Source organism: Pogoniulus pusillus, chromosome 19 (assembly GCF_015220805.1).
Source record: "Pogoniulus pusillus isolate bPogPus1 chromosome 19, bPogPus1.pri, whole genome shotgun sequence".
NCBI lineage: Eukaryota > Metazoa > Chordata > Aves > Piciformes > Lybiidae > Pogoniulus > Pogoniulus pusillus.
The window spans coordinates 2,746,241-2,771,715 of record NC_087282.1 but is presented as its reverse complement, the minus strand read 5'-3'; the positions used below and the strand labels follow the sequence as shown (position 1 = coordinate 2,771,715).

At 40.8% G+C, this 25,475-nt stretch overlaps 1 protein-coding gene across 1 annotated transcript in view; it reads left to right on the top strand.

Annotated features, from left to right (window-relative positions):
* LOC135183770 (connector enhancer of kinase suppressor of ras 2-like) overlaps positions 1-25,475 on the top strand; it is a 212,135-nt gene that overhangs the window by 167,278 nt on the left and 19,382 nt on the right. Inside the window, exons 14-18 of the mRNA XM_064158971.1 lie at positions 6,366-6,400; positions 14,198-14,246; positions 17,924-17,972; positions 19,291-19,466; positions 20,954-21,027. Of these exons, the coding sequence (XP_064015041.1) occupies positions 6,366-6,400; positions 14,198-14,246; positions 17,924-17,972; positions 19,291-19,466; positions 20,954-21,027 (383 nt within the window). The remainder of the gene's footprint in view (positions 1-6,365; positions 6,401-14,197; positions 14,247-17,923; positions 17,973-19,290; positions 19,467-20,953; positions 21,028-25,475) is intronic.

Here is a 25,475-nt window from a genome sequence, read left to right as displayed (position 1 = left end):
TGCACCAAATACAAACATGCCAGCTCCTCTTCCTTCCAATGCAAATGCCATCTCCCACTCTTGTTGACAAAGGGATCAGTGTGCAGGAAGCCAGCTGTAGTACTCTGAAGGCCCTCCTCAGTCTTCCATTCCACTCACCTTCCTTGTTCCCTTCACCTTCTCAGCAACTCTCTTTCAAACCTCCCTGGAAAAAGAATGAGGATGGGGTTTTGGAGGAAACCAGAATGCATTTGCATGACAGGAAAGGTCAGTCATGTGTAGGGCAGGGTCATGGGAAGCCTGTACCCAGAGAAGAGGGAAAACAAGAAAAAAGAAGAGGAAGGAATAGTCTTTTTCCCTGCCCCTCTTGAGCCACACTAGATCCTTTCATCTTCAGCCACAGCTCTTCTTCCACTTCCCTTACCTTTCCCATGAAATCTTGTGCAGCAAAATCACTGCTGAACAGTGGGCTCCACATTGGCTATTTTTAACTTCTCAGCACCAGAATGTTTGTGCTTTGTGACAGCGGAAAGTTGCAGTGAGAAACCCATTCCATCTCTAAGCGCTTAATGCCAGCTGATTGCATTTCCAACTGCATTAGGGCTCTGCACGCTTTTTCCCCAGGAAGAGCAGTCTGCTTTTTGTGTGAAATCTGTAAAACTTCACTGCAGCTCTTATTAAATGGTAATCAACTCTGCCCTGTAGTTTTTTTTCTGTGATGAACTAAAACTGTTTTCTAAGCTTTAGGTGATACTTCAAATGAATGTCCATTTGTATACAATTTAGGCTACTAAGTACACATCACCCAATTATTCCTTGTTCCATAAAACTCAATATTTCCAGTTACTTTGTTGCAACAAACTCATACTGGTGTCTGGTCCAGAAAAATTAAGAGTTTCAGAGAACACAAATACATTCACAGCTAAACATGCTGGAGTTTTTTTACCCCAGGCCCCAAATCCATGTCTTTGGGCTGCAGTATTTGTTCTTAGATTTGAGAAAAAGAACTTTGTGGGTTTGGGGTTTTTGGGTGTTGTTCATTGGGTTTTTTGGAGGGGGATGGGTGAATATTTGTTTAATTTTTTAGGCCTTTCAGATAAAACCTCCCTTAAATTTCTTTCCTTCAGATTAAAAGAGTGGCTTGGTGAGGACAGAGGGAGGCTTTGGGCAAGATAAAAGATGGTTTATCCACTGTTGTGATTTTTCCTTTTTCACTACCTCCATAACATTAATTGTTTTTTAACCACAAGGCAGTCACCCTTTAGGTCATTGATAGAATACTTGGGTTAGCCTCATGTACAATCTGGGATAGTTTCCTCTTGGATGCAACATATTTCCAAATCCAAAATCTCTATTCTGTTAAAATGGTGCTGCTCTCTCTGTTGCCCACTTGTGCTGACATCATGTTCATAATGTACCAGATAATTAGTATATATATATATATATATATATATGAGTGGATATTTTTCTTCTGTCTTTAGTTAATTTTTTCATCTGTCATCTTGGTTTTCTCAGCATAAAAATGGAGTGCTTCAGAACTGTGCATGGATGTCAACTGCATGAGATTATTTCCTGTCTCTATTATCTCTTTGCTTAATAAGAGTTAGGAGAAGAAAGACCTCAAAGGCTGCTTTCATTTTTAGCTGAGCATAATCATTTTGCAAGTGTATTCAATGGGTTAAGTGTCAGTTCACTGAACTAGAGAGATAAGTAAAGCCTCTGGCAACAAAGCTACTGTTTCACTTTTGAACAAACATAACATAAGGAAATGCTGAGGATAATGAACACGTGAGTTAAGGAAGCAGAAGAAATCATTTTTGTAGGGAATTTGATAGAGAATCATAGAATGGTTTAGGTTGGAAGTGACCTCAAAGATCAGCCAGTTCCACCCCCCTGCCATAGGCAGGGACACCTCCCACTAGAACAGGTTGCTCAAGACCTCATCCAACCTGGCCTTCAACACTTCCAGGGAGGGAGCAGCCACAGCCTCCCTGTGCAACCTCTGCCAGTGTCTCCCCACCTTCACTGTAAAGAACCCTTTTCTGACATCCAGTTTGAATCTCCCCTCTGCCAGTTTAAACCAATTACCCCTTGTCTTGTCATTACAAGACCTTGTCAGTAGTCTCTCCCCGGCCTTCCTGTAGGTACCCTTCAGATACAGGAAGGCAGCTATAAGGTCTCCTCAAAGTCTTCTCTTTCCAGGCTGAAGAGTCCCAACTCCTGTAGCCTGTCCTCATGGAAGAGCTGCTGCAGCCCTCTGAGCATCCTTGTGGCCCTCCTCTGGACTTTCTCCAACAGTTCTGAGTATAGAAGAACAACAGAACAATATTGATATAAGAAAGTCTCTTTAACCTTTATTATCTGAATAAAGGATGTGTCTAGATAGAATGATTCACAGAATGGTTTGGGTTGGAAAGCACTTCTGAAGGTCATCTAGTCCAACCCCTCCATGCAGTCAGCAGGGGCCCTGTTGAGCCTCACTTTGAGTATTTCCAGGGATGGGGCACCAGTCACCTCCAACCACCTTTTTGGGCAACCTCTTGCAGTGTTTCACCACCCTCACAGTAAAGAGCCTATTCCTAACATCCAGTCTAAATCTGCTCTTCTCCAGTCTGAACCCATTGCCCCTTGTACTATCACCATGGGCCTTTATACTTTTGACTACTGAGGTGAACAAACTACTCTTATCCCTTCCATCAGTAAACAACAGGTAAATTATGGCTTTTGAATGCTTCCACACTGTCTCTGCAGCTCTTCTGTTTTCTGTGATTTATGTGATTCCTTTGCTCTTTAGGAAAAAAGATTTCTTTTCATTATGAAATCCTGGTTCAAGGAAATTATATTTTGGTGTCAATTATTTATAGGAATTTCAGGGCAAAAGATTCTACAGGATTTGGCTTGGGAGAGGATCATCAGATCTGCTTGTTAGACCATGCAGGTCTTACTGCCCTTTTGTTCCTACTTGTGCAAGTCAGAAGCAGATCCACTGAAATCCCTAGAGCTACAAAAATGTGAGGCTGACTTAAGGCTGATAGGTGCCAGTGACCCGAATTTCACAGAGTTTGTGGTTTATAGTCTGTGACAGCATGACAAGACTTGTGCCTCCCGAGCCTCCCACGTGTCTACCAGCCATGAAAGTGGCATTTTAGCAAGAAGTAAAGTTGAGGCATTTTCTTTCTTCCCAAATATCAGGAACTTAAGAAGCAACTGCTCAAAAAAATGTTTGTATAGGTTGCTGAAATTGTAGAGAGGAGTCTGCCACATATCAGGCAGTGTCAGTGCTGTGTCTGTGAATGTAACTGCAGTTGCACAAGGGAATTGTTTCCAGCTGTATGTAGGCATTTGTAGGAATGCCAGTGTGGGGGTTTCCCATATATACTATCAGAAATCTTTCTAGAGGGTTGGTGTTTCAAGCTAGCAACTAGAATGTACTCCAATGATAGCTTCTTTGGGGATAAAAAGTAGTCTAATAAAAGGCATTGTATATGTGTATGTCTGTAATAATCCCTGGTACCCACTGTTAAATACTAGTAGTAACGTAGATATTATGAATGAGTCAGTCAGGAGCAGAGATTTTTTTTTTTCCTAATTAAAATAAGTATCAGCCAAAGCTAAAAGGTCATAAATATGTTTTCTACCTTTCAAGGTGCTGTAGTGGCCAGCACAGTGTGAACAAGGAGGATTATCTTAGTTTTGTAAGGGAAGGGGGGGGGTGGGATGGGTTCTCTTTGGGAGAGAAAGTGGATAAATTCGTATCTGGAAATGCTTTGCTTTTATTTTGGAAGCAGTTCTGGGGAAAAAGAAAACAACAACAAAAAAAAAGAGGCCTCTGCTAATTAAGAAACAGAATGGGAAAGATTTAAACTGAGTGAATGATTAGTCCTACTTTTAGCTGCTAAAATTAGCAACGCTAGAAGGCAGAGGGATCTGAGAAGAAAATCTCTGAGCCTTTTAGTATGAATAAATCCTATTTTTATAACAGTGGCCTGGGCAGTACTGCTGTCAAAGTTCTTTGACTTGCTTGGCCACACAGTATTTTGCTAGGCTGTCCACAGTATTTTCAGGGATGATCAGATTGGTTCATTGGTATTTAATAGTGCCTTAGCAGCAGCAGAGACCTGACATTTACTATGCAGTGTTTCACCAAAGTGCTTCAAACAGCTATTTTGCTTTAGGTGTATGCTGTCACCTCTTACAGTCTGCTCCAAGAAAACACAAATGTTTCCAGATGGTGTATTTTCATTGGTATAAGTTCTTTAGGCTAGATTTCAGTGTATCCTGAGGAGAATAAAGTTGTCTAGAGCAGTCAAGAAAGTCAGGTTTGTGTTCTTGGTTACTCAGTGGGGAGCTCCTGCCTTTGCCTCCTTACAACAAGGCATGTAGGAAAACTCCTGCATCACTTCATTCCTTTTCATAGCTAAGTTCTCTTACCAGAATAACCACTATCTTTGATAGCCATAGGTGATATTTTAGGTGACTCCAACAGTGATCACTATGAAACTTCATGTATTGATTTAATGACCCATTTTTTACTTTATACAGTCTGTAATAATCTGGGAATCAACAATCCTACTGTTTCCCATGTTCCTGTGGCAGGTTGATTCTCCTTTGGATACAAAGATTGCTTTAGATAACAGGAATGGTTAAGAGAAGAGAGAAGGGAAAGTAGTTATGTAGATCTACATGGTCCTGCTGTGGGGGAAATGTCTTTCTGATCTCAGGTCAGATAAGTAGTTCTATTACAAGGAAGGAAATGACAAACAAGCCTCCTGAGATATTTTAGTATTACTGTGGTATCATCAATCCCCTCCAAACTTATTAATTATCACCAGGGTAACTTGATCACCTAGGGATTTTTTGCCTGCTTCAAGTGGCAAATGATCTATTACCTATAGTAGAAATAGCATGGTCAAAGATGATAAATGATGCTGTGTATGGGTACGCCAGGGAGAGATGTGAGGGTGGAAGGCAGCAAAGTGCATGCTTGTCCTCTGAACGTTGTAAAGCTTTCTCAGAAATGCTGTTAGAGTGTATCTGTGTTAGAGCCCGTGTGGTTAAACAGCCCCAGCAGACTTCCTGCCTCTTACATCTGCAGTCTGCATTTCAGCTTTGCAGTTGTTCTCTGAAGCCTCTTCTGAGCCTGAAGTAGTGAGGTTAAAACACAAGCATAGAATCATAGAATTAACCAGGTTGGAAGAGACCTCCAAGATCATCCAGGCCAACCTAGCACCCAGCCCTATCCAGTCAACTAGACCATGGCACCAAGTGCCTCATCCAGTCTCTTCTTGAACACCTCCAGGGAAGGTGACGCCACCACCTCCCTGGGCAGCCCATTCCAACAACTTCCTCCTGACATCCAGCCTATACTTCCCCGGCACAACTTGAGACTGTGTCCCCTTGTTCTGTTGCTGGTTGCCTGGGAGAAGAGACCAACCCCACCTGGCTACAGCCTCCCTTCAGGTAGTTGTAGACAGCAATGAGGTGACCCCTGAGCCTCCTGTTCTCCAGGCTGTGCACCCCCAGCTCCCTCAGCCTCTCCTCATAGGGTTTGTGTTCCAGGCCCTTCACCAGCTTTGTTGCCCTTCTCTGGACACCTTCCAGCACCTCAACATCTCTCTTGAATTGAGGGGCCCAGAACTGGACACAGTACTCCAGGTGTGGCCTGACCAGTGCTGAGTACTGGGGAAGAAGCATTATACCTGGTTCCTGTTTGGTGTTTCAGAAAGCTTACAGTCCAAGAATTTTCCAGTGCAGAGTTCTGCAATAACAACAAAAGAGAAACTTCCATTTTAAAGCATTTTTGTAATTTCAGAGTGAGAAACTGTGGGGAAACTTCTCTGTCAGAAAGCTTGGTTTAAAGTAACAAAACCAGTTTGAGGATTTGATTTTTAATTCTGAATTACTGCTAAAAGAGAAGTTCAGTGCCCAACCTCAGAGTAATATCCAGTGCAGTAAATCCAATTGTGCAAAGCTAGGTAAGGCAGATGTGTTAGAATGTTTTGCTGATGGTTTGTTCTTCTGAAATGCTGTAGTTTATATTACAGAATTACTCCTTTACACTTCAACTCTCTTTCAAATACTAACTTGTTGCCAACATTGACACTCTAACAAAGTTTTTTACTCCTTACTTATTTTAAAGAGCTTTTTTCACAACTCTACAGCAGCTGCAGCTCCTCTCTAAGTGCAGATGCCAGTTGCTTTAAACGTGATCTTCACTGTGAAATAACATTTAGCTAGAAAATGAGATGAATGTTCCATTTCCTTTTCCTCAGAGTTACAGACTACTGTGGTTTGCTTCTGTGACTTTTTCACTGCAGATACCATGACGATGAGTGCACCAAGGAAGTCTTTCATCCTGCTTAATGCTGTTTCTTTTTCTTCTACAGAGAGCAGGGGACACCGTCAGTGGAGATACTGAAAGGTAATTACTTCTGTTCTTCTGTGCTTTAATATGTTCATCATCTTGCTGTGAATGGGATTTACTTCTTTTTTTGTAGACATTTTATTGCCAATATTTAAGGAAGAAATTATCAGGCTCTAGGGATATTGTCATTAACATCCTTCACTAAATGTCCTAACATCTGATATAAATATGGATTGCAAGGGCTGAAAATACATTTCACATGTATGTTTACTAAAGATCACTGTGGGGAGGGGAAAGTAATCCTACCCACAGCAGTAGATGTTTTCCTACATCCTGTTTGTTTGGTTGGTTTTCCTTTTGAAATTTAGGATCTCAGCAACACCCTGAGGCTGAAAAGCAGAATGTGTGGCTGGATAGACTTTTTCTTTTGAATAGCAGGCAGAGCACCTACATGCTAATTCAGTGTGCACTGAGCTGCTGCTCAGATTTGCTAATAATGGGAAGTTCAGTTTGCCCCTCGTGTTGGAATTCAGTTAACCAAATCTAATGAATACAGCAGTGATTTTTGTCTTGCTTTCCTTTGCAGTAGATCTGCTGAAGTATGTTCATATTGTAGTTGCATCCAATAAGTCATATTAAAAGAGTAAGTTTTACGTAAAAGACACTTGGGTATTGTAGTACCTCACAGTTAAGTTTAACTAGAATCTGTTCAGAGGGGGAAATAATCTTTTTTACATGTTTTTCATCCTCTATATGGCCTAAGCCTACTTAAGAAGCTAAACCATGCACAGAATGTAAAATAGTTAACTACATTTAGAATGTTTTCATCAGTCCAAAGGATTTGCAATCAGTGGTGGGTTTCTTCAGTGGTATAAATGCCACTTTGCAGCTTTAACTCTGAGGTACAACCCTTCTCATTGTTGCACACCTTGTACCTGGTTTTTCAGGACTGTCTGTGTTTTTACCTCTGTATGTGTATAAGCACCATGTTCATTTCAAAGGCAGCTGTAATGGTAGGAATTTAGTGGTTTCCCCAGCTGTAGGGTGCTGTGCATGTCAAAATGGCACTGAGTTAAACTGAGTAGCACTGTCCTCACAGATGGATTTGAGGTCAAAATGAGTTTGAATAACTTTTTACAGGCTAAAATTCAACTAAATCTCGTAACAGACAGTCTTGTGTCTCCATTGCCACCACTATCAGAGTCCATTACCTCATCAGACACACCTCAGCTAAACACAGATTCTTCCTTTTACAATAAAAGTAGTCCTCCTTAGCAGTTAGAGTTCAGAGCAGAAGCAGCCCCCATGTTGTACAAGGCAGGGAGGGAAAAGCATCATCCTCAGACACTTTGTAAGTAACAGTTGAATTTCACCTTTTGCCTTTGCCATTTACATTGAAGTTCTCAGAACTTTGAATTTTCTCTAAATCTGATGCATTTACTTTTTTTCACTTAGTCTCCCAACTATTTCACACCAAGTGCTGTTGTCTTGCTTCCCTCTCACACTTGTTTCTCCTTGCTTTCTGTTGCTCCCTTTTCTCACCTTCTTTATTCCAGTATGGCTGCTCCTTCCCTCAGGTCCTTCCTACCCTACTTTCTCCAACAAAAAGAACTCACAGACACCTCCCTTCAAAGAGTCATACTTGCCACTCTTTTTTCCTTCCTTCTCTATCCTCAAGAGTTTGTTGCAACCACAAGGAATTTTGCTCTTCCTAGAGTAAAGCATGTCTAATTATTTTGAGCGGCTTGCACATGCTCAGTTTGGCAGGGACGTTACAATCCAGATGGAACATCCTTGGCGGACAGGACACAAGTCTCTGCTGGGCATCTGCCAAGAGATATTTTCCAGGGACATATGACTTGATGAAATTTTGGCAGACTTTCATAGCAAAAGGCTATTCTTTTATACTCTAGCAGAAGGCTGTTCTTTTATGTCCTTTTATAGAATGACTCTCCCTTTCCTAATCCTTCTCCCACGCATTTTCAACTTCAGGTCCAAAACCTGACCATATTATATCTTTTCAATATGTTCCAAAATATTTTTAAAGTGGCAGAATGATATCTTCTTGTTCCTAATAACCCTCTTTTTGGCAGCTTAAACCAACCCAAAACCATTTCAGAGTTTTAGCCCATATAGCTGACTGTGTGGGGAACTGGAGACAAGCTGCCTGAATAGATTCAGCTATTTGGGTAAAGAGCATTGTCTTCATTGACTGTGCAGTTGGCTATTGGCTTTCCATGATATGATTGCATCTTTCGTTTAAGAAAGAGCTTGAAAAGAAGACATTCCTTGCATGTGGTAGAATGTACTGTGTGCTGCAGGGAAGATACAGCAAGAGCACTAGGAGTTATGTGGGAAATACAAGACTACAGAGTGTTGCTATGAATAGCTGAGGTTTTTTAACTCATCAGATGGGGAAACTGTAAAGCAAGTCTAGCAGCCTTTCTCCTAGCCTCGAGCAGAGTAAACACTAGCTGTTCCTGTATTACAACTCTGGTTTCTTCCAAACACTTTGGCACATCTACATCAGGTATTTGGCCCAGTATTATGCAGAGGGCTGGACTGTCACCATCAGTTCAGAGCACCCACACCCCTCATGATAAGACACTGTCCTTTCTCACGTTAAATTCTGCTCCTCTCTGACCAATGCAGAAATCTGAGCTCCACTTTGAAGCACTCGTGTGGTTAGAAAAGTAGGGCAGCCACAGGCAAGTTGTGACTGCTCACTTCTGAGCAGGTGGCATGATTTAGGAAATGACATGCTACAGTTGGAGGTGGAATCACTAAATGTGTGAGTGCTCAGAGGTTTTTAGGGAGGCAAGCTAAATTAAATGCAACCTGGACTAGTGGAAGGTGTCCTTGCCCATCACAGGGGAGTTGGAACTAAATGATCTCCAAGGTCGCTTCCAGCCTAAACCCTTCTATCAGTCTACGCATCTACAAAATGCTTCCTTTCCACCACAAGCAGCTTGCCCTGTTCATTTTTGTTTCACAGATGAAAGGAGTAAAGGGTATCTAACATGTAGTCACTGCTGCAGCTTCTTTGCAGACAAGTATCTGACTATCTGCTTAGCAGGGTTCACTATGTTCTTTGATCTTCTTTTCGCTTTGGGAGATTTTTTTTTGCTAGCAATAGCAAACCTTGACATGGGTGGATTCAAGATGTGCATGCAAAATGTAACTGGAACATCATTACAGAGACCTTGGATTTGAAGGCTCAGCTAAGCCAACCACACAGGTCTGCTGGGGAAAAAGAAGGCAGAAAAGAATTTTATCAGTCACCCATTGTACAACTGCTAGTGGATAAAACAGGGTTTATGAAAACTTGCACTTAGTTTCCACATGAAGATGCTGCTTAGGTTCTTTTTGCATAACACAATTTATCTCTGCAAATGTTGATGCTCACCAATTGCTTGAATCATGTCCATGGTGGCAGGCTTTGGAAATTATTTAATGTTTAATAATGATAAATGCTGGAGAAGTAAGAAGAGATAAACATTTTGAAAATACCTATTAGTCTTGGCATTGTTTTGCCAACTTTGCATGTGCAGCTACACCTGTGCTGCAGTGACTGCAGAAGAAAGGCATCTGAGCCAGCTGCCAATTACTGAAGTGTCAAGTAATAGCCTGTGGCTGAGCCAGCATTAAACTGAGGAGGGATTTCAAACTCACTACAAAATGCTCAATAATTAATTTGCAGTGAGATTTTACTACTTGTGATGGGAATATTTTACACAAGCTATGGAGTTTCTAATAACATAAACTTAAATCATGAACCCTTGCAAAGTGGTTAAAAATGCATTCTTGTGACCAGGTAGATAGTTCCAAGTTGCTGCATACGTGAGCCAGCCACAAGGAAATTTCACTCGAGGCCTACAGCAGCTTTCTGCACAAATGCTGTTTTCTAATGTGCTGAATTTTCCTCAAGTTAATTATCACAGAATCTTAGAATCATAAAGATTGGAAAAGACCTCCAAGATGATAGAGTCCAGCTGCTAACCCAGCCCTGCCAAGTCCATCACTAAACCATGTCCCTCAACTCCACATCTACACATTTTTGGAATGCTTCCAGGGACAGTGATTCCAGCACTTCTTTGAGCATCCAGTTCCAGGGCTTAACCACTCTTTCAGTGAAGATACTGTGGTGTCCTTGACCCAAATCTGCAACAAGATTACACTTGAAGTAATTCAGAATGCTAAACATGAAGATGGAAGAGAGCTGTGCATGCCTCTTGCATCTAGAAATTCACATCTCCCAAGTATTTGCCAAGTGGATAAGAGCAGGGTGATAGTATCCAGGTGGCAGCAGGAACTAGCATTGTATCTTCAAATGTAGGCTTCACTGCTGTCCAGAGCTCTTGAACCAACAGCTTTGAAATTATTTCTCAATCATCTGTGCTTTGCACTTGAGCTCCTACACTTCCTTAAGAGCCAGGAGCCATCCTCCAGAGGACTGGCAAGAAAAGTCCTCAAAATAGCCTATGGCCTGTGCATCAACTTGGGCATTTCACACAGGTCCCAGTCAGAATGCTCAGAGCATGCTGTGCCATGACAGAACACAAAGTAACTTACACCAAATTACCTCTGTTCTAGGAGTAAATTCTGGCAAATAATCTTCTTTTTTTTTTAACCTACTGGAAACTTTTATAGATTGAAAATGGATCACAAATTGGAATAGTCAAAAGATAAGCTTGGACTCTCCTGTTTGGTTGAATGAATACAAATGAAAGAAATTATTAGTGACCAACACTGTATGGTAGAATGAGTATTGTAGAATGAACTTTATTACAAAAAATTAATCTACTGTAGAGTTCTGCAGTTATTTGCTTAATATTTTGCCTTTTTTATGTCATATTAGGCAATGACTGGATGATCTTGGAGGTCTCTTCCAACCTGGTTGATTCTAATCATGCTTCTGCAAACATCCTGAAGTAACTCATTTGTTATAGTGTTTTTAACTTGCCATAAGTTACTAATAAGGGACTGTTTGTCTAGATTCTGCAGTTTGTTTCAAAAGCAATGTTATACATGAACAAGAGAACATCTCTTCTTATATAGTAGATGATCAACTGCCTGAAATATCAGCCTAGCTCATTATACCTGTATCACTGCACATGGCACCTCCTCCCACTCATTCCTTTCCCTTCCTCTTGGGTAACAACTCTTTTCCCAAAAAAAGAAAGGTGAGGAATAACTCAACCAAATATGACACAGAGTATATCAAGCAGAATAGACAACATTCTAGAGTTCCTCTATGTCTTCATTAATTGGTTCTGTCACTTTCACACAGATAATTTACTTGTCTGCAGAGCAGAACAGATCAGTGTTTCTTCTTCTGTGATCTGGAGGTCTGCATGCCTGAGAAATTATTAGATTTGGGGAGGGGTATTTGACAGACAAACAAATAAGCAAAACAACCACCAAACCAAATAAAACCCACAACTCCCCAGACCCCCAAATCCAGAAGCAGACAGTTGAAATCAATTCCCAAATAAAAACTTAAGCTCACTGTACACTAGAACCTTTCATAAGATGCCAACTTTTGAAGCTTCCACAAGCTTGACTGCAGGCTGCTTTTATAACTGTACAGTATTTTTCCTGTTAAGTCTGTGGTTGCTGTAAGGTGACACATTATTGGTTTTGCATGGAAGCAAATAAAATTTGACTATGGACTTTAGAGATAAAGCCACAGATGTATTATTCATCTTGTGTATTGGCTGAGAGAAAGGATGGAAGCATTGAAACAGACACTTTCCAGATGGGTCAAAGCCGTGACTAAAGAAACAGACCAGAAATCAGGGGGGCAATGCCCAGCAGAACTGGAGCACATTTATGGCATTCTCTTGGGCAGACAGAAATGGAGCACTAATGACAAAATCTGCCTTGCAGCACTGGGGGCTTCTGTCCCTTCCTTTACCAAATGCTGTACACTGAACTTTTTTGGTTTTCGGCTGTTTCTTTCAATCCTCATAATCTGCAGCCAGCTTGGAACTTCTGAGTCTTGCCTGTTAGCTTCTATGATTCTAACTTCAACGTTCTGCATCCCATCTTTTCACTGCACTCTGGAAATTTCCCTCAGCTCTGGACCAATAGCTTCTTTTAGCTGACAATGAGCAGTTGTTTCTGCTGGCAAATTTGATTTCTCCTAACAGTGGAAGTCATCAAATGAGAAAATGCTGCTTCCTCTCTCGCCGACTTGAGGCAGGATTTGGTACACATTTAAAACGTCCACAGGCTTTTTATTCCTTTTGAATTTTCCCCCTCAATTGCTTTCCCATTCTTGCAGTCCTTTTTTTACATGGCATACACAAAATCATTCATAGTTCTAAGGTATTTCCACTTCTCTTTTTTTCTTACTTTCAAAAACCTCAGGGGAAATTGTCTGGTCTAGAACAGAAATTCTTAGACACACAAAGTTGACCCTGATCCAGTGTCCTGTTTCCACCAGTGGCCGACACTGTTTGTAATTGTATAAGGAAAGGCCTCTGGTGATCCTTCCCTGCTTTGTTCTTTAGCCTTTACAGAACTACAGGAGAAAGCTCAGGTGCACCACAGACAGTACATTTGCACTTTAAAGTCTGTGTAAACCTTTTGTATCCATCACATCCTGCAGCAGACTCTTGTGGAGTTCTTCGCTGCAGAGTCGAGTACTTCTGTGCTAATGAATGAAGGCTCAACACAAAGAAGCTACTGGTTTGCTATCATTTACACAGCCCCTTTATTCAAGGAGTCATTGAATATTTACTACATCTTTACTACTCTCAGAACACTCCTGAGTTCATAACCTTCCATGGTGTTGCCCTCGGAGTGAGCTGAATGAATTTTCTTTCAGTTTCCTTTTATCCTCTTTGACGTTTCTCTGTAATGGGAGCATTGATGTTTCAAAGACTAAGCCATAGCTGCACTTGGAGCCTACATAGGAGTTACATTGGTCAACCTTACTTGGTGTTCTTTTTTCTGCTAAGACTTTCTAATCTTTCCACATCAGGAAGGTTTGTGGGCCAGTAGAAAATGGTCACCACACTTCTTTCCCATAGTGAGTATAGCTCTTGTACTCCTTGTCCAGCCAAAAAAACACTCTTAGTTAATCAGTACTGCAAAAATATTACTCTTTATTCTGACTGTCTATATTTTCTAATTGAATGCTAAATAGATGTGATCTGTATGAATTTCCTGGTGTTCAGTGCTTCCAGAATACAAACATGGAAGTGGTGGGGAAAGAACAGAACAAAAGAAGACCCTGGACTTTCTCTGTGCATGGCAAACACATCTGACAGTCATGTCAGATCTGACAGTTGTATACTTATTAATGGCTGGGTGTTTATGCATGTGCTTACATATTGCTAGTACTAAGATACTCAAGAAGTAACTGAAAGGAAGACATGTACAATCAGTTTGGGTTATCCTTGATTTGATTCTGTGATGACACAGGAAGGAACCCACTGTGCAAACCATGGAACACGTATGAGTCTTTCCTAAACTACAGTTCAAGTACATATATCTGCAAGCTGTTACATTTTACAATGCTGAATTTCTCTTCAGGCAAAAAATGCTACTTTTCTACCTTTATTTTCCCTGTTTATAACTATTCTTTCCCATTTTTTTACCTGGACACTAGGAGTTTTCTGTACCTGTGTCAAATGTTGATGCTGAAAGGAATTCACCAAAGGAGCAATGATTTAGGTGTCCTAATGCTGTAGTTCCTAAGAGGCAGGAATTGTATTGGTTGCTTTTGAATCTTAGCTGATCAAGTTTGAGTATTTTCAAGCCATGGCTGAATCAGAACAAAATATTCCCAGATGACTTTTTTTTTCCCCTGTAGTTACATGACATCTTTCTTTCTCTCTGTCCTAGATATGCAAGTTCTGCCATTGACCATCAGGGAAGCACATCCATGAGGAAGGTAATAGTTTATTAATGTACTTTAAGAAAACAAAGAAATCCCCAAGAGTTCAATGTCAGTTTTTGAGAGGATGCTTAAAATGTCACAGGCCTTGAAATGTGACTGTTTTACAAAACATCTGAAAATGAAAAGCTAGGAATAATTTACATGTTCAGAAATGTGGTACTTTTAGTTGGCAGGAGAGTCAGAAAGCATCGAGGTTGTAAGGAACCTGTGGAAGGCAGGTTGCCCTGAAAGTAAAAACCAAACCATTGTAAAACTGACTGTCTTGACAGGAAGATAGATTAAGATTTCCAAAGGCTTCTCGTGGGACCAATTTTCAAGGTCTATACAGACATTGTTTGATTATTTAGTATTTTGCAAGTATTTCATGCAAAGGACAAACAACAGAGCCTCCATTTACAGAGTGCCTTCATTCTGACTTAGTGAGTTGTTGTTGTGGCTCCCAGATATTTGCAATGTGAAGCTAAAACCTAGCAGCCATAGTAGATGTATGAATGCATTTTCTGCAGCCTGTGGGAACTGCAGTCCTGGTCACACACACTCCCAGGTCTGCCAGTCCCTACCTTGCCTGCTGCCTCCACTGGGAAACACTTGGACCTGCGGCTGTTGCTGGGATCCTGGCACTGCAAACCACCTAACATGTGGGGTGCTGTGTGCTCTGCCATGTGCTTTGCTGCCGAATGCACTGATGGCTCGATCTGCAACTTGTCAATGGTTTTCCTTTCAAGATCCAAAGGTTCAAAACAGCAGAGGTACCTGCAATCAGTTTTCCATAATAGCTTGGTTCTTTTCAGCCTGACAGGTGACTGAACCTCTGCTCTCCAGGGCATCTTTTGAACACAGCATAACTTCTCATTTGGCAATTCTGTGACAAACCTCCTACTACTGCACTGGGAATATGTTGATTTAGCCTCATGTAGCACAGATTCAATCCTATCTTTTTTTCCTTTCCATGACGTGCCTCTCTCTGGCCTGGGGTGGGAGTGCATGAGTTTGTTTAACACTCTACTTTGTGTTGTGGTTTAGAGATGAGGACATAAATGCTGACAACCACAGCATGTTCTCATCATTTGCTTCCCATAGCAATTCTGAGTCATTTTGAAGTTGTTAGTTCTGATGGTTTCCATACAGTGTTTACCACAAAGTTAATTATATAGAGGGGCCTTTATGTCTCAGAGTATTAATGCTGCATTTCATGTGTTAGTAGAGCTAATGAAGTAATGATCCCAAGGCATTGGATTCACAGGTTGCACTGGGTTGGAAAGGATTCTCAAAGTGCATCTTGTCATAGAATCATAGAATCAACCAGGTTGGAAGAGACCTCCAAGCTCATCCAGTCCAGCACCTAGCCCTAAGTGCCTCATCCAGTCTTTTCTTGAACACTTTCAGGGATGGCAACTCAGTCAGGCTGCCCAGGGCCATATTAAGTCTGAACTTGAATGTCTCCAGGGACAGGGCTTCAACCACATCCCTGGGCAGGCTATTCCAGTATTTCACCACTCTCTTTGCAAAGAACTTCTTCCTAATGTCCAACCTAAATCTACCCTGCTCCAGTTTCAAAGACTACAAGCCCTTCTAACCAAGTTAGCTTTGGTTCTCTTTGGTTAGCTTTCTTGCTTTGAAAGCATTGTATGTGTGCATAAACCCAGCATAGCAAGACTATCCTAGTTTTCAGAAGATCTGGTCTTTTCAGCTCTCCATGATTTGTTGTGCTTCTCTTTTCATGAGTTTTTAAACTTTCCTACTGCATGATGCACAGCAGTTTCTGGTGGGTATGCTACTCCCTTCACCCTCCAGTTGTGCCATTTTTCTTAATCTTCTCTAGGTGTTAACACATATGAAAACAGTAATTTAACTATAGGCTTTCATTTCTTCCTATTTTTATTGGGTTTAGCCCAAATTGTGGACAGATTTGGTGATCTCCTTTTCAGAAACAGACATTTGCTCTGTCTGCATTTTGATGTAGAAAAAGGAACACACAACAGATTGTTTCAGTCACAGTCACCTCAGAACTCCAGCTGACACAACACGACTGACCAATGCTGCTGCAGTGGCTTGCAATATATCAGTGTTGCTGAACACCTTTAATACTTCTTCCTAGACTTACTTTTGTTTGCAAACATTTATCTTTGTCTTCTCTGGTGCTCAAAACAAGAAGATAAATTTGCAGCTATCAGGTTATGTCACCTGTCAGAATTACAGCAGTTTTGTGAAGCATCCATATGCTGTGACTGGCTGGGAGCACAGGCTGAGATAACAGAGCACGGGAAGCTGCTGCTCTCTGAACCAGCTCTCTCAGACGCCAAGAATGGCTGATTTTCCTCACTCACTGGAACATGTTGATGCTGTTCCACCCTGTAAACTGGATAGCTTGCAGAAGGGTTACAGACAGATCTGTGCATGTGCAAAGCCACTCCCTTCTCACTCCAAATTTGCTTCTCCCAATAACTGGAGTCCTGTTTTCAGCTCTTGCTTTTCTCTAGTGCTTAACTGTGGATTTTTTTTTTTTTTTGTCATCCTAAATATTAATTCTTCTTCTTAATTTTAATTCTAACCCTCAAGTGTTTGAAATTTTAATTTTGTGAAATTTAATCAACTTCCATGTTATGACACTTATTTAATGTACTGTACCACAGCTGTTGCTGAGGGGTTTGTGGCATGTGTTTGCTTTTTGACCACATGGTGAGAAGCTGCACTAAGGTAGAGTAAGCAGCCAGATGATCTCTGACAAAGAGCTGTAGTCTAGTAGGTGTCACTATTTAAAGCACCAGATATGTCAGTATCTGTGACTGATATGTCCTTCTTCTTGGCCCTCTACTGAGCTGGTCACTGTAACAAAGGAAAAACCAAGACAATTAAAATGATGGTCCTTTTTGTGCTACCCTTTCTCTGGATCTGCTGGGTGTCACACTGTGGATGCCTGCTGGGTTTTCTACTGGCAATGGCAGCATCAGATACCCCTCAGGCAATGGCAGCATCAGATACCCCTCAAGCAGCTCCGTCTTCCTGTTGACCTGTAATTTCCCCCCCAGCATTTATACCCATGAGGGAAATCCTTGCCATCTTTGGAGTCATATCCTTGATTTTAAATAATTAAATACTTTGGGAGTTTTTAATTAAGATTCTATAACAATTTTATAATGCAGACAGAAATGAAGACTTAATTATTTTCACCTCAGAGTTATTCTGTCAATCTAGCAAACTGTTTCCTGTGGTTGGAAACAGTTAAAGAGCATGACTTGCTTCCTGACGTGATGGAACACAGGACTTTACACATTAGCTATACAATGGTTGTGGTAGACATTTCTTTCTGAATGAATATCCATATAACTATCTTGTCTGTACTTAAACTGCAAGTTAAGCTCCTTTTGTTAGGTCATCTCTATGAGTTGATATCCTCAGTTTTCAAGCTGCTGCATAGCCATTCGTGCAAAAAATCCTTAATTGTTCTATTGCAAACTGTAACTAATAGCTAAGGGGAATGGGCCTTCTGTTTGCACTCTAGCATTGTGTTGTTTATATTGATAACAGTAGTAAGAATCAGCCCCTGTGACAAATGATGCTCTAAGACCTAAGGCTGAGATAAGCATGGAGATGGTAGCAAATGTCAGCTGTTTCATGTTACCACTATTGCCTGCACCACTGGTTTTTCATGATGTTTTTTTCTCTTACAGTCATTCCATTACGCCTCCCTCAGGGTAAAAAGCAGGAAATGGTCAAAAGGTAACTTACTTAGCATTCTGAAACTAGAAAATGAGACTGCTTGAGTATCTCCAGGGATGAAGCCTCACCTACCTCCCTATAAATTTACCCTTCTTTGATAATAAGCAATCTGGATCAAATGCCAAAGCTCAACCTAATTCGAGTATTTCTGAATTTGATAGTTAAAAACCCCAAATTAAAATACCAAATAAACCTGTTAGAAGGTGTAATTTTGCTAGAGATGGTGATAAAATTTCCTCTGGCTTAAGCAGAAGGAACTGTGTGTTTTGCCATTTCCTTCTGCTGCCTTTGTTCATGGTCTGCTTGAGACAATGAACATGTGAAAAAAAAAACAGTTACAGCACAAATTCATGCGAAAATACATTGCCAGTGAGCTGCTTATTGGTTTAGTCTCCTTTCTGTGAAAACTGTCTTTTTGTTGTATTGTACATTTTTAATAGTCTAAACCCGACCCAGACCCAGCACAGTATCTTCTTCTAAAGACACCTTGTGGAGTGTGGCAGAACAAAGGATGGAGGTTGATGTTATCTAAATGTTTGGTAGCTGTAGGGCAAACATCACCTCGGTACCAACAGAAACTTGATTTTTCACAGAGAAGTGTCTAAGATTTTAAGGAAATTTCTTTTTCAGGAAAGGTGATTCTGTCATTAGGAAAAACTCTGCTCTTGCTAATGTTTACAGGGCACACTAAGTTTTTAAGCCCTTCAGTTAGAACGTATTGAAATAACAACCAAAGGAAATCTTTTCCTACTGAAGTGACTTTAAACAGGATGCAGTCAGGGTAAAATCTTGTTGCTGACTTAAATCCAGGAGAGGATAAATGTAAGCAAGTGCATATTTTTTTAATGGAAGTGGATGATTTTTTTTTCTTTTTTACTGACTATAAATACTGACTATAAAAACTTAGTTAAAAGGAAAGCCAAAAGCAGAAAGAGAAGACATACGGACAGAGTGTTTAAGTCTGTATACAGATTGTGTCACAGTCTTGAGCTGCAGATTGAGGGCTCCATGAATGCAGTTTCACTTTGGAATTATGGTGCCCATCTTAGATAAAAATGCAGCCCTTGCAGGAAGGAGCCCTATAGATATGCAATGAACTATTGCTTAAACCAGGCCCCTTTTAACTTTGTATTCTTGCTGATAACAAAATTGCAGTGCATTGCTGAATTTGGAAACTGGAGGGGCTTTGACTTGAAGGGTTTTGGATTGAATTGTCATTAAAAATTACCAGTGTCTTTGGACTGAGAACAAGAGTTCTTTCACAGTCCTTCCTCTCTCTCATTCAGTGAGATGTCTCACACTATTGTCACCTTCCTAGGGAGCTCTCTAACCAGTGGGAGCAGAAGACGCATTTCCTGCAAAGACTTGGGGCATGGAGACTGTGAAGGTTGGCTGTGGAAGAAAAAAGATGCCAAAGGTTATTTCACACAGAAGTGGAAAAAGTACTGGTTCATTCTGAAGGATTCATCCTTGTACTGGTACACAAACCAGAATGTAAGTACACTCTGCTTGCAGAAAGCCCAAATTACAGCCTAAGCTTTATAATTCTTCCAATAAAGTCTATTTTTTCACATGATGGCATACGGTAGTGAACTGCCACTTTAATTGCCAGGTCAGGGTCACTCTACCTGGAAACAATTCCATTGCAATTGTTGTTTCCAAGTCCACATCCAAGCTTCATAAAATAGCAGATGTTCATGGCACTCCTAAAGCAATAAACACATTGATAGTTAATACTTTTCCACAGGCTGTGTTTATTTGGCCTAGCACCGCGTTCACGCTCAGCTCTCCTTGGTTTCAGATGTCTGGGGCTATGCAGACAGTGTAACCATGAATGTTAGCTAAGCATTATGTGAAGCAGATGTGAAAATCTGAATTTGTAGATCTCTTTATCTGACAGTTATTCATATATAGATGTGCCTTTTGCTTTTTGCTGAATGAGTCTGGAATTTGTGCTTTCTCCTCTGTAAACTGCTGTTCTTGGCGAAACGCTGTTGAAAATCACTGGGCTGTGCTTGTGCAATCTGCATAGATGGGGGAAAAATAATGGAGGGAGTAGCCAAAAATGATTGAGCTGCTGGTCTTCCATGTGCACACACTGAGCCTCAGCTCCTGATCTAAGCTGTCTGCACACAGCCTGCTCTGATTACTGATTCTGTACCCTACGTTTTCCCTTTTCTTCAAGAAGACAATTTTACCAGTATAATTATCCACAGTTTTAGTGGATAGTTGCCTTTGGCTGTTTTGGCAGTCTTGTTGCAGGCTGTGGGTGCTAAAGACCTTCAGGTTTGGTGTGGTGTGTTTTGTTTGTTTGACCCTGTTGCATGCAAGGTGGTAGTCACTGTGTGTCCCACTGGTTTTCAGTCTGTTGTGTGCAGCTGAGCCATAATTCATAGTGCACTTGTTAATACTTCCCAAAAGTCTGACTGGTGTTAATATGTCTCCTTGGTCTTCCTGGTAAACACTTCAAAAGAAGCACAAAGGGACAAGAGATACCTCCTAGTTATTATTTCTCCGTTTCATTGCTGGTGAGCTCGCTGCAGGAACTTCCTCAGATAATTATTAGCAGGGCAGGTGGTTTGCACAACCATGGCTTGAAAAGGAGGCATTCACAAAACACTTCTAAAATGTAGACTATCTGATGAAGAACCTAAGAATTCTTCTCTGCAGCTCTTCATTTCTTGTGTACCGTTTTAGGTGCTGTGTTTGGTGCTGAAAGGCTTCCTATAATCTGCAGCAAAATGGAGTTAGGGTCACTGCATCTCCTTTAAGCAACTGTCAGTTTAGTTACTTCACAAATGTTATTGACGTTGTGTGAGGAAGTAAATATGTTTTAAAAGGAGAAAAGAAATTATGGGGAACATCTGTTCAATATTTTAATTGATTGGGTGGTTGCTCTTAGTGTAAGGCCCAAGAGACTACTGCTCACTTCTCTCTCTCCGTGTTCTTCCTCACCATCACTTTCTCTTCTCTCCTGACAGGATGAAAAAGCAGAAGGGTTCATTAGTTTACCTGAGTTCAGGATAGACAGAGCGATTGAATGCAGACGAAAACAGTAAGTAATGTGTCAGTTGTAAATTCAAGGATTGCTCTTGGAAGTATCCTGCATGTAGTACTGAACATGTGTGAAGCCCAGAGAGAGAAGCTACACAAAAGCCACTGGAATGTGTAAATAATACATGAGCCCCGCTTAAGCTTTTGTGTTTCTCTTTATTATAAGAGATACAACTTAGTATAAATTCCATAAACTTTCTTGCAAGAATTGGGCAGCTCTGATCAGCTTTCCAGATAGACCACTTACAGCTTAAGTAAGTGAAGTAAAAGCTAATGGATACATTAGCAAAGAGAAGAAACTTTCCTGGGTTCAGTACAGTCATCTCGATAAGAATCACAAATGCAAGAAAGGATTCTCACAGGAGATGCCATTAAAATAGCATTGCAAGAGATGGTGAATGTAATCTCCAGTTACTCCTTTATGGAGGAAGCTTTACTTACCCAATATCATGTTATTCTCAACTCCTAAAATATTTAGATTCCATATGCAAAGTGAACATTGTGTTGCTGCTTATGTGCATATTGCTCCTACCACGTTATGCTCCCAGTCAAAAGCATATGCTAAGCTTTGCCACCCTTTAAGGCATATTTAATAACAAACACTCACTGGAAATTATTTGCAAGCAGTGTTGGGCTTGGAAGCTGTAGCTGTCCAACAGCAAGGTTAAACAGAACAGCTCCAATGCTTTGAGACTGGCACTTTGCTGTTATCTCCTGAATTATCTGCATGCCTCTTCTGCATGCTGCATCTGGATTTTCACCTCGCTGCCATGAGGAGCTACATAGCACAGTAATACAGATACTCTCATGCTGAAGCTTTCCTATTTATAACTAGCATCCTGGATTTCAGGTGTGCTTTTCCAATGATTACATGCAGTTTCAGCCTGCAGAATGCAAGTCCTGCAACTGTGAACACATGCACAATACAAACGATGGAGATATGAATCACAATAGAGAATACTCATCAGAAAATCAAGCCTCTTCACTTGTTTGCTCTTGTCTGGAGGTATCACTGCTGCCTGTCTGTGATTAGAAGATGGTGCATTTGTGCATTTATTACTCCTTTCAGCTGAGGGTATCACTACAGAAACTCAACCTGAACTGAGCACTGTAAATTCCTCTGAGGAATGAGCAGATATTAATAATGATACCGAACAAAAATGCAGGAAAAACAATACCCTTTTGTTGGAATATAAAACACTTAAGAAATTTCAGTGAATTAACCAAGATCAAACAGAAGGTCATTGTTCACAGCTAGAAATAGCTTTCAGAGCTTTGCTCTAAGCATTAGAACACACTTCCTCAGAACACTTCCCAGAGAACCATTTCTGTAGGGTATATGCACAGGGAAAAGTCCGATTAACTACAAGTTTGCACACTGCTGAAAACTGAGTTCCTTCAGGCTTCAAATGCTTTCAAAAAGAGGTAAGTCCAGGGGTGAAAGTATAACCCTAATGGTATTCTCTTTGTTCACTGAGCTTGAGCTCCCTTTGATTTTTTCCTTCCTGTGCTATCATTTGGGTATTTCCCCCATCGTAAACCCCACACATTTGACACTACTTTACCTCTGCAAACTGCAGAGCTTGTAAATCCAGTGCTCTGCTCAGTGCTGTGGATGGAGGGCCCTGCTTGCATTACAGCTCTAACCCACAGCCTCTGCAAGTGCCCTCCTAAAGCACTGCCCTCTCCTCCTCTTCTGTGCTGTCATACTGAGGAAGGGACTGAGCGGGATTGCTATTGCCTGATCCCACTGAACAGCTAATGGTTCTGGTAAGCCCTCGGACGGCTTCCTGTGGTTTGATGCTACTCTATTCCTCTCAGAAATGAAATCAAGGGTTTGATCCAGCATGTTCTACAAAAGTTCCAACTCCCACTTCATTATTCTCTCTACTAGACCAGAGGGAAACATTTCAGTTAAGATTTTCTTGCCTCCTCTTCAGAGAGCTAGGAAAGGCAGATTTTACAAGATCAGTTCTCACTTCTTTCCACTTTTAGATATCTTTTCCATTTAATAGTGGAGTTTTAGTAGGTGCTGGAATGTGACCTAAAATTCATTGCAGGCTTGAAGTCTGAAAATATAAATCTCATGGTGTTCTTAGTTCTATATGATTTAGTTCATTTGAACAGCAATGCAAAAGCTAGTGAAGCAGTTTTACCTTGAGAGTTATTAAGGACAGGAAAGAAACTCAGTTCTTTCCTTTTTTACCTTTTTATAGATTCACTTGGGTTTAAACTAAAATTGCCTGAAAAGCCTGCTCAGTATATAAGTGAATAAAGAAATCACAGTGCTTGTTTTCTTCCAGCCACCTGAAGCCATCTAAAAGGTATAGGCTGGATGTTAGGAGGAAGTTGTTGGCAGAGAGAGTGATTGCCATTGGAATAGGCTGCCCAGGGAGGTGGTGGAGTCACCGTCCCTGGAGGTGTTCAAGTAAAGAGTGGATGGGGCACTTAGTGCCATGGTCTGGTTGATTGGACAGGGCTGGGTGATAGCTTGGACTGGATGACCTTCCAACCTGGTTGATTCTATGATTCTAAGCAAGGCTTAGAACATTTTGAGACTCAGTTTTGGATTTCCTTTCAAATTTCTGTTACTTTCAGAACCATAGATGTGGAATGTTCAAACCTTACTGTAGACAAGAATTTGGGATCTTAGTAGAATAACAAATAGATTTGTCCTTTCCACTGTTCTGTCAGATAGTGGCTGCTGTTTTACAGAATCTCGTGATGTCTATAGTGGAGAGTGCATGAAAGAGCCTAAAGACAGCTTTCACAAGAATGTATAGCAATTGGATGCATTATTCTGTATGGTTTGATGATTTGCCTCACTAACGTATTTAACAAAGGTACCCTGATGATTATACAAATCATGGCATTATCTCAGACTGGTTTTAGCTGTCTCCAGGCTATATTTGGATGTAGAACGACCTTGTCCCTGCAAGAGGAGGTTTCTTGCACTGACACTGAAAAACTTTCCACTGCTTTTTGGCAAGACCTGCATCTTCTTGATTAAAAATGATCATACTGCTTTAGAAATCTTGGTGATTTCAGTTCATGTGATGTGGCATGACATGGATATCATGCTATTTGCAGAGATACTGCCCCGTGATGAAGCTGATCCACAAGCTTAATGGAGCTAGGTACATAATTAATCACTGCTAACTACTGCTTTGCCTGGAGTTTCAGAAATTCTCTGTGCATAATTAATGCACATTTCTGAGAGCATTGGGCACTTCATATGGAAGCTGGGCAGACTTCTGTAGGTCAGTGATAGGGTGTAGGAGACATGAAGTTATATCTCAAAGGTTGTAATTTTTATTGCTGATTCTGAAATGAACTCCAAAGTCTCAGCAGAAAGCAAACCAAGCCTGAGTCACCCACAGGCCCCCACAGGAAAGAAGGCTCACAGCTTCCTGGGCTGTGTTTGCTGGAGTGCAGCCAATAGATGGAGGCAGTGGTTATTCCCTTATTCATCATTTCAGATCTAGATTGCTGCATCCAGTCTTGGGCATTCCAAAACAAAGCAAAGGTGAAAATATAGGTAACAGTCTTGGGCATTATTCATACTTCTCTCTCTATGTAGAGTTATTCCCCTGAAGACTTTTCTGCAGTTCTTCATGCTAGTGTAGCTAAATGCTGCCCTAACAATAATTTGTGTGACACTTCTGGCAGATGAAGATGGATTTGCTGTCACATCTTGCAGCCCAGTAGCAGAACTGTAAAACATTTAAACTAACAGTTTACACAAAATTTGGATCTGTTTCATAATAGCAAAGTCCTCTTTTCTTCAGACTGTGTAAATGTGTATCAGCACAGGACATTAGGGCAGCTCTAAGCATTCCCCATCAGCAGAATACCAGACAGAAAGGTATTAAGGAACATTCATGTAGTAACCAATTATCACTTTTTTTTTGCTGTGACTTAGCACATAAAAATCCTTTGCACAAGCAGGAAGAGCTGCAGCATTTAACTGATTTACCCTTGAAAAAGATTGTTGCTCTTTCTGTTTTATGACACAAATCCTCTAATAACCAAGACAGGAGTCCTACAGAAAGCAGCTGTATCTGTTGTATAATCCTGCTTCATCTCTAGCAAGTCCACTCTCTGCCTTCTTTGAGGCAGAGTTCTTGTGTGGATGAAATGTTCAAGTACATGAATTTTGTTTGCATCACATCACAACAGCACAGTGGAGCCATTTTAAAGTTCTGCCACATTCTAACTTTTAAAGGGTTGACTTTGAAACCCCAATATTGCCATTTTAATGCTGTTGTGCATGTAAATTTCCTGTCTAGGAAAATAATCCTATTTACAAGCAGAAACTGCATCATGTGATATTCTAACAGGATTAATCAAGAGGATTAGAATCTTCAGATCCACGTGTAATCCTCTCCAATGCAAGGCAATGCTTAAATCCCAGGACTGGAAGACAGTTGGGCAAATGGAACACTGGAA